The sequence below is a fragment of the Myotis brandtii genome, unplaced genomic scaffold, assembly GCF_000412655.1.
Source record: "Myotis brandtii unplaced genomic scaffold, ASM41265v1 scaffold289, whole genome shotgun sequence".
NCBI classification, from domain to species: domain Eukaryota; kingdom Metazoa; phylum Chordata; class Mammalia; order Chiroptera; family Vespertilionidae; genus Myotis; species Myotis brandtii.
The window spans coordinates 546,162-555,942 of NW_005361048.1; the positions used below are offsets into that span (position 1 = coordinate 546,162).

The 9,781-nt window shown below is 38.5% G+C and overlaps 1 protein-coding gene across 4 annotated transcripts in view; it reads left to right on the forward strand.

The window, feature by feature from the left end:
• NOL4 (nucleolar protein 4) overlaps positions 1–9,781 on the forward strand; it is a 228,959-nt gene that overhangs the window by 70,640 nt on the left and 148,538 nt on the right. For all 4 annotated transcript variants that reach the window (XM_014542009.1, XM_014542011.1, XM_014542010.1 and 1 more), the window contains 3 exons: positions 1,542–1,653; positions 2,521–2,633; positions 5,684–5,816. In XM_014542009.1, coding sequence (XP_014397495.1) covers positions 1,542–1,653; positions 2,521–2,633; positions 5,684–5,816 — 358 coding nt within the window. The remainder of the gene's footprint in view (positions 1–1,541; positions 1,654–2,520; positions 2,634–5,683; positions 5,817–9,781) is intronic.

Below are 9,781 nucleotides of genomic sequence, written 5' to 3' on the forward strand. Positions count from 1 at the left end.
GCCCCACACAGCATTCGGTCGTCTGTCCGGTTGTTTCGGTCGTGATGGCCCCTGGCTTTTTATATATTAGGATAGCTAACATGAAATAGTTTGATGAAATACTTCCAAATTTTTCTGCCTTTTCTTCCACATTTTCTTATATAATATGAAGACATTTTTTTTTAAAGCTGGACCTCTTGATTTACAAATGATAATCATATTACAAATCAGAGTTTCATACTTCCGATCCTAGTAAAGTTGAAATGTAATTACCTGTATACAGATCATCCCTGGTAGATTCTAATTATAGACTCATCCCTCTCTCTCTGTCGTGCTCATGGCTTCTTTCCCTGAGAGTCCATGGGACAGGCTAAGTGACACAAGCTGGTTTGAATGTTAAGTTCAGGGAAAATACGGCTTCCAATTCTAGATCTGAACATGCAGGGTCTCCCAGTGCTGGGCTTCTGCAGCGTGGAGAAGCAGAAATTAACCTCGTCACCATTAATGGAATTGTATTCAATGATACATGAGGTGCATATTTTTTTTCCTTTCTACAAACTTAAAATATAGTAGTGTTCACAACAGTCATTATGCAACTGAGACATTGTCTGTGGCATTTGCGCCTAATTTGCGTCTTATTTACTTGCTGTCTGGTTATCTCATATTTCATGCACCAGTGCTAGTGCCGTGGCGGAAAACTAGTGCCTTGTATCTGACTTCTTAGTAGCACTGAGTCAGCATTAACTTTTGTTTAGGAATAATGAACAGTCTATCCGTTTCACTTCAGAAATTCTTTGCTTTGACGAGAGAACTAGGTTGGTTTTTGGAAAGTTAATATTTAAAAACATGACAGGAGAATTGATGTCTAACTTGGCTCTAGATCATAGATCTGGCAACAGTAGCTCTGTGCAGGGTGGAGGGAAAGCTTGCTCTGGCACTGGGAGCTATTGGGGACAAACATGATAAAAAACAGATAAAGTAACAAAATAGGTGGCCAGATGCATTTCCAAGTGTGTCATTTTCTGTGGATGGGATGATTCACTGCCGTGAATATATACATGAGGACGGTGAGCATTCTCTTTATTTTCACTGACAATATTATGAAAAGCAATAATGAAGAAATGCTTATTAATGCAAAATTCAAAGTTTATTGTTTCTACTTGGGGCAAAATTTTAAAATATATATGTGCAATTGGATAAAATTTTGCTGATGCTAGCTGTAACTTTTAAAAACAGTGTTGGCAATTTTTACTAAGGAAAAGTCACAAGAACATCTGTACACTGTGATTGTTCTTACTAAAAGAAATGGAGAAACGTAAACAGATATCCATTCCGATGTGGTGGTTTTTCCCTCCACGTCACGTTATTAACTATGATTACGAGACAGCAACTGAGCTGGATAGATATTTCTGGAAATGATGCATGGTACGCAGTGCATGCTTCCATTGTGCTCCCTGCCGCTATGGAATAATGCGTCTTATTTGGGAATACAGTGATCATCTCTGTCGAGTCGCGCCGGGTTGGCCTGCGTGCTCACACTCCTCTTTTGTGTACCCTTGCAGATTTCAGAGAGCTATGCCTTCCTACCCAGAGAGGCGGTGACGCGGTTCCTCATGAGCTGCTCCGAGTGCCAGAAAAGAATGCACTTAAACCCCGACGGAACCGATCACAAAGGTAGCGCGGGGTCAGATAGTGAGCTTGAAAGGGGTTTTATTCACAATGGCCACCTGCACCTCACGTTCTAATGGGAACGTGGTGGACTGAAGCAGTTGGACAAGTACCTCATCTCATCTAGTCCAGTGGGACGCAGGGAGCTTTGAGTATCGACCTACAGGGCAGTTCAGTGCCCGCTCTCAGAATAAAGACAGCGTTGACTGTGAAAAACAATTTTTTCTAAAATAATGCTTTAACATTCACGTACGGTGTGTATTTGGTGGCAGTTTAGACATATTCGCAAGGAAAGGGAAGTTCCTTTGGTGTCCTTTTAAACCTGCCAGCTCCTTATTTCTAAGTGATGAGTAGTATGGAGCCCCTTCGTTGGAAATTCTTACAAACAAATTGTAATCAGGCTTTAGCTTTCCTTAAAACATAGCTAGGCTTATTTTCCTAATCTATACAATTCTCAGATGAAATTAATCTCAAATATACATTTAGGCTAGGTTATTCGAGGATGAATAAGTAGACTGGCAAAAAACACACACAAAAGAGCGAGTACATAGATAAAGTAAGTTTACAGCAAAAGAGAGAAATGCAAACGTACAAGTAATTGTGCTTAATTAGTATACCACCTTCACTCATTATTACCCAGGATAGCAAAAGCCCCCCCCGAAGTTAGAAATAACTAGTTTACCTATAGTGCGAATTTGTCGCACGACACCTTTAAAGAGACTCCAGTTATTTTACAATTCATCTCTGACGCTTGCAGTCTCCTAAACACTTGCTCTCTGGGGTCTTATTTCCAGGTGAGCAAGTAGAGTTGTTCTGAAAGTGCAGGTGGAATGCAGGGCCCGTTCGTTACCCATTCACTGTGTTTCCTTGCAGATAATGGGAAGCCTCCCACTTTGGTGACCAGCATGATTGACTACAACATGCCGATCACCATGGCCTACATGAAGCACATGAAACTGCAGCTGCTCAGCTCACAGCAAGATGAGGTAACGCGGAAACCCCCATGTCTGTGATCACAAGTCGGAATGGCGTTGGATAACCATGACTGTCTTATTGAGCGCCATGGCAGGTCGAAGATGGTAGTTTATTTCTTAATGAAAGGCAGGTCACCAGGATTGCACGGACGAAGACCATGGAGATTCCCTGTTTTAACAAACCTGCCTTAGCGCCAGGTGGGAATTTGTTCATTCCCAAGAAGGTTCATTTTCCTTAATGAGCTCCATGGAGCTCGCCGTGGTAAAGTGCTAGAAACTTCAGGGGAAGTATCCCAAATGAATGAGTGTCCAAGCCTTTAGCACTAAGGCTACTTTGTCTGGAAATCAGAAAAGTTAACTTAATAAGTATTTCAAATATAGTTATTTCTCTACCATCCAAATCTCGCATATATTTTATTTATTTTTTAATTCTTTGACACTCTATCCACTGAGCAAGCTGGCTAGGGCAAATCTTGCATATATTTTAAAGTTATATCTCACCTGACCATTCTATGTATTTGTCTACTTCTATGCATTTTCTAGAGACAATTTGTAGTGATTCTTCTTATTAGAGGTGTTTTGAAGTTTCAAATTATTCTACTTAATTTGTATAGTAACAATCTTGCAATGTTCTTGTTGGCATGTATTAGAGACAAAATGTGCACTTGTTGCATACTCTCTAGAATGCTAATTAACTCCCCAGTTTAGTTGAAGTATCTCAAAGGCAGGGACCAAGTTGTATATATACCCTGTGCATATTTCCCAAAAGACATACAATATGGGCCTAGTAAGTCCTTATTAACTAGTTAGTAGCCATTAACGGATAAACATATTTAGATTATCTATATTCGGAATAATTTCTCAGGCTAATACATTCTCTCTTCTTTGAAATTTCACTGTAATAAGAATATGATTAAATATTTATTCTTCAAATATAGCATTATTTGGTGAAGTATTATTGCATTCTTTTAAAATTACTTTGTTGAGCTAACTTTATAAAATTCAAATTAAATTTTTGGTTTTCTTTATCTGAGCAGATTTAATTTCAAAACTATATTTAAAAAATTGTTTTATCTCAAAGACTACACAGGTACACTCTATAAGAATATCTGGATTAACTGCAACAGTAGTGTCAGATTCCGTATTACCAGATGGCTCTATGTAAATGATTAAATAAATTATAATAAAATTATTGGGTTAAAGTCATGAGCAACAATTAATAAAATATCAATGTCAACCCATCCTGAGATTGGAAAAAATGATTCCCATGATTCATCACATAATTGAAAAAATATTTTCAATCTCATTAACTAGTTAGAGCTGTCCAAGTGTTTGTAGAAAGCTCATTTAGATGTTGACATGTTTATTTCTAGGCCATAAAGTAAGAAGATCAACTTTGTACCAACAATAAACCTCACCTATGCTGATCCCTTCTGGCTTCTAAAAAATCATAAGTATTTCACACAAAGGAATTGGATTCTTTCAAATTTATAACTAGATGAGGAAAAAAAAATCTTATCCTTAAATTTTGAAGTGCCAAATTAGATGTACATTGTCTTAAAAAATATGCAGATAAATGAGATTATTTAAAAATTTTATCAGTTGTAACTATTGAAAGATAGAAAGGTCATTAAGGAAGTTAAATCATGTTAAAATGACATTCATGTGAGATGGTCTTTTCTGATCAGTTGTATTTAAATTATGATAAATTCAATATTTATTGAGTACCTTCTATGTAACTGATACTCTTGTAGATGAAGGAGATAAACAGTAAATAAATTGACAGCATTTTGCCTGCTCTGTTCCTCAATTTCTCAGTCTATAAAATTGGATGAATCCTGGTGCCCAACTCATAGTTGTGATGAAGATGAAGTGAGTGAACAAATATAAAGAATGGTGTTTACAACATACAGAGCAGCTCTGCTACTATTAGTTATTATAGTAATGTGAAACTTTCACATCAGACATTTACATCTGAGAGTCAAACCTAGTGATTTCAATGAAATATTTTACACAGGTTTCCCAGGCCTTCCTGTCTACATAAGCACACCATTTGTCCAAAAGCCAATTCTCCAAAAGGGGTTTCCTTCAGTGCAATGTCTACTGTGAACTGTTTTAGAGGTTGTTTAATACTGGACAGGTTTTGATGAATTGGCCATTTGGCAAACTAGCCTTTGGCTAATTGAGCCATTTGGTGAACTGGCTTTTGGTATGTGCATCTTTCACACTTCACCTAGACCTCCGCTTTGTGGTTGCAGTGCCATGTATATTCCCTTGTAAGGAAGGGACGGATGTGCTAGGCTGTCTTGCTCCCAGCAACGCGGCCTTTGAATCTGGCATGCAAGTTTGTCTATTACTAGAGTCCACTTCCTGTTTGCCAATGAGTAGTTTTTGGTTAAGATATTTTGGTTTTTTATTTTAATTGCAATCTAAGATTTTTGCTTATCATATTTTATTAGGTCATTTTTAAAATCAAAACGTATTTCTCTTTATGCTATGTTTTGTGATTGACTCTTTAGGAAGTTTTATGCTAATTTAAAAAAATCCATTCTTTTGTAATTCAGAATAAATCCCCAACTCTATCCTCCCTAAACATATAATTTTATTTCCTTGTTTTTAAAATATATTTTTATTGATTTCAGAGGGGAAAGGAGGAGGAGAGAGATAGTAACATCAATGATGAGAGAGGATCATTGATTGGCTGCCTCCTGTACGCCCCACACTGGGGATCAAGCCACAACCTGGGCATTGAACGATGATCTCCTGATTCATAGGTCCAGGCTCAACCACTGAGCAACACCGGCCGGACCAAACACATTATTTTACCTTATAAATCTGCCCGTACATAGATACATTGCTTGCATCTTCACAAGTCTTGCAATTCCTTAACAGGAGAAATTATTCCATTATTTGTTATTTCAAGTATCTATTAATGTGTAACGTATTTCACTGAGTTCTGTAAAAGGACTGACTAAACTCTAATTGACCCTACTGATAAAATGGTCACTATGTCAATGTATAATATTGTAATCTTGCTGATGATGTTTTGAAATCATTTGCAGGATGAGAGCTCAATAGAAAGTGACGAATTTGATATGAGCGATTCCACGCGGATGTCGGCTGTGAACTCTGATCTCAGCTCCAATCTTGAGGAAAGAGTGCAGAGTCCCCAGGCTCTTCAAGGCCAGCAGGATGGTAAGCCCTTGAAGTTGAACCACACACACCCACGCAAAAAGCAACAACAACAACGGAGTCAGAATGTAGTCACGCAACTGCCTCTTACTCTTGTGTCAACTCGTTATCTGTTTCTGAGGGGACTTTTCTGTGTTCTCAGGTTGTATTATCCACTTTATTATTTTGGGGTTCAAGTACCTTGCTCAAAACTTGGGAGTTAGACTGATTTCGAAACAGATGTTAGTTGTAAAAGTCCAAGCTTGCCCATGGTCTGCTCCCTGAACTACTCTGGGTTTCTAGCTGTGGTTTCTCGGGCCTTCATTCTTCTGACTAAATTAAGAGTTTAAACATGATCATATGGTTAATTTGGAGTTTTCATTTCACTAAAGACAAGGTGGTAACTAAAAACGGTTGACATAAAAAGATGATTTTACCGGAGTGATTTTGCTGGGTAAGACGATTTTTGCTGGGAAATTGAGCTCCTTTACTCAGCTGTACAGGGAAGAAAGATCATGGTGTCTTTTTAAAAAAATTTATCTTGATTGTTGAAAGCATTACAGATGTCCCACTTTTCCCCCATGGACCCCCTTCCCCATGGTGATCTCTTACTTTCCTTGGCCCATTGAAGATTCCTGAATCACCCCATTGTTCTTGACAGAAAGAAAGCTGGATATGCAGAGAAAGTAGACTTGGTAGTTAAGACACTTAAGGTCTAATATTTTCAGAGATCTTTAAAAACTATCTTTGTAGATTTTTGTCTTTGTAAGTTTGAAGTTAAACATGTAAGTAAATGTATTACTTGGGTAATTATGAATTAAAATTAAGAGTTATAAGTAGAAGGAAACTGGCCAATTTTACTCAACATCGGTTTTTTATTCTTGTAATGAGTTTACGTGAATTTTCTGTGACCATAGAGTTTTGTGCCTACATCTGTAGAAGGGAAATAAAAATATTTCCTTGCACCAGACCGGTGTGGCTCAGTGGTTGAGCATTGACCTATGAACCAGGAGGTCACGGTTTGATTCCCCATCAGGGCACATGCCAAGGTTGCGGGCTCAATCCCCAGTGTGGGGCGTGCAGGAGGCAGCCAATCAGTGGTTCTCATCATTGATGTTTCTATCTCCCTCGCCCTCTCCTTTCCTCTTTGAAATCAATTAAAAAAAAAAGAAAAGAAACACTGGTTGCAAAATATGTGTTGCTGAATTTCTATCTGCTATTAGCGTTGGGCTTGTATTGTCAAGGTTTAAGAAAGCTCTAGTTTTAAGCATATAAAACATCCAACAAAAGGCAGGGGGTTTCTTTTTCACACTTCAGATGAGTTTAAAAGATGCCGATGTTTGTTGGCGTAAGTTAGGAGTGCATTGATCAGTGCGTTTAAAATTGCATCTCATTCGCCACAGAGTAGAATAGCTAGAGTAGTAGGAAGGACACATCTATATGGGCACTCTCTAAGAATGAAGCTCTGGTTTAGGTATGAACTGTCTCTTTTCTTCTAATATATGCAGACTTGTTCAGAGTTGGATTTTGAATGGAAATTACATTTCACTGGGATAATAGAATAACTGAAAAATATATATGTATTTCTCGCTATTAATACTTGTTCATGTATTTTATGTGTTTATACTATTATCTGGTTTAGTCTATAACTTTGGAGAATTTAAATAACAAGAAAATGTCATGGTGTAAATTCATGGTTTTCTCGATTGGAACTTCCAGTTGTGGGTCTTAGGCTAGGGACAGCGGGTGTGATTTAAATCTACACTGATTTTAATAAAATGTAGTGGAACACCTTCCAGTATTATGTGCTCTGCGGAGAGAGCCCTTTCTCATCATACATGGATGTGTGCCTCAGGGATAAACAATATCTAATTGTTTCTTCTCCAACCTAAGCCTAAGCCTTTCCTTATAGTTTAAATGCCTTTTCCTCATACTCCTCATTGAGTTTCCTCTTGAAATCATCTCTTCTTTCTCCTGCATCACAGGTTTTCCATGATCATATAAACATGATATAATGAACATCCTCTTTAGAAAGCCCTGCGGATCCCATTTTGTCCTTCCATTCATTGCATTTCTCGGCACCTCCCCATAACACACTTCACAATGAAACGCATTGAAAGAGTGGCCTCAGCATCTCCACTTCCTCACCTCTACTTTTTTTTTGGGGGGGGGGAGTTGGCAGGGGTGCTCATCTCAGGTAGACTCATCCTCACCCCTCTACTTTACTTGCTTTTGTGAATATCACCAGCAGTCTTCGTGTTGCCTGATTCATTGGTCAGACCTTATTTCTCATCTTCAACATTGACTTTAAAGGAAAACACACCCTTTGTTTCCTGGTGGGCCTCTCCCTCGCTCACCTCTGTGCGTTCCTTCCCACATCCTAATCTCAGAATGCTGGAGAGCTCTAGGGCACAGCTCTTCCTCTCTCCTCCACACCACTCTCCAGATAATCACATGGAGCCCTGTGGCTTTCCTGACCTCAAGATTATCTTCCCTATCTATTACCCAAATCCGAACATTTTCAGAGGACTTATCCCTGTGTGAAACCATATTGTTTTTACCTATTAGCTGTTTTTCTTCTAAAATGAAAATACCATATTAATTAATATATCTTATGCTTTTGATTTCCTTTTAGTTTCTTCATTTGAGATAGTTCTTAAGTGATGCATTATTTACATGATTCAAAGATAACTTTCCACCATAATCATGATTTGTGATGTCAGTTTTACATATTTTCGGTGCTTTCTTTTTTTTCTCCTTTCCCCTGACAGGTGCACTCTCAGTGACAAACTACTGTGTCATTCCTTATTTTTCTCTCTACTTAAACACACAGGCACATAGACATATGTACATACTCAGAAGATTTTGTCATCATTATTTTATAGAAAGAGGTTCATATAACTTGCACTATTGCTCATGTAATATTATCTTTCTCTTAGAGTTTTCTGCATGCTAAAATATGTATACATATAATGGTGAGCAAAAACAAAAAACAAAACAAAAAACAAGACATAGTCCCTACCGTTATGTAACATACTATCTAAAGGAATAAAAATATACACGGTGACATTCACATTTGATTAGACTTCATCTAACCAATGTGAGAAAATTCCTGCTTACCAAAAACAAGAATTCATAGAAGTAAAACTTTTAGTTTATGCCTCTTTCTCAAATCAGAGTGGAGATTCTGGGTGCTAGGTCTAAATAGGGACTGAACAACATTAAATTGTAAAAGTTAAATAAGGGAGTTCTATTTTTTAACACTACATAATTAATTATTTTAAAAAAATTTAAATATCATCTTGTGATTTTTAAGAATCCTTCCTAGTAATTATAACACAGATAGTTAGAACAATGTCTTTATTGGACACCATATAAAATGCAGAGTAAAAAACATTTTTTTTCCAGTTTTCACCTTCCTATGGTTATAAAGATTTGCAGTCTATTTAATATCAAGGGAAAGAACGAATATAAAATAGACATCATATTAGAAATATAAGACTCATAATATAAGCTTCATAACGACACATAGGTCAGCAAAAATAGGTTTACAGCTGTATGTGAAACAGTTTATTCTTGTTTATTACTTACTAGAGGCCCGGTGCACAAAAATTTGTGCACTCGGGGGGGAAGGAGAGGGTCCCTCAGCCCGGCCTGTGCCCTCTCGCAGTCTGGGGAGATAACGACCTGCTGGCTTAGGCCTGCTCCTGGGTGGCAGAGGGCAGGCCCAATCCCTAGGTGCAGCCCCTGGTCAGGCTCAGAACAGGGCTGATTGGGGAGTTGGGGCGCCGCCCCCTGTCATGCACAGAGCAGGGCGGATTGGGAGGTTGCGATGCCACCCTCAGTCACGCTCAGGGTAGGGCCGATTGGGGGGTTGGGGCCCCGCCCCCTGTCACACTCAAGGCAGGGTCGATGGGGAGGTTGCGGCGCCACCCCCTGTCACGCACAGAGCAGGGCCAATCAGGGGGTTGGGGAGCTCCCCCCTGTCA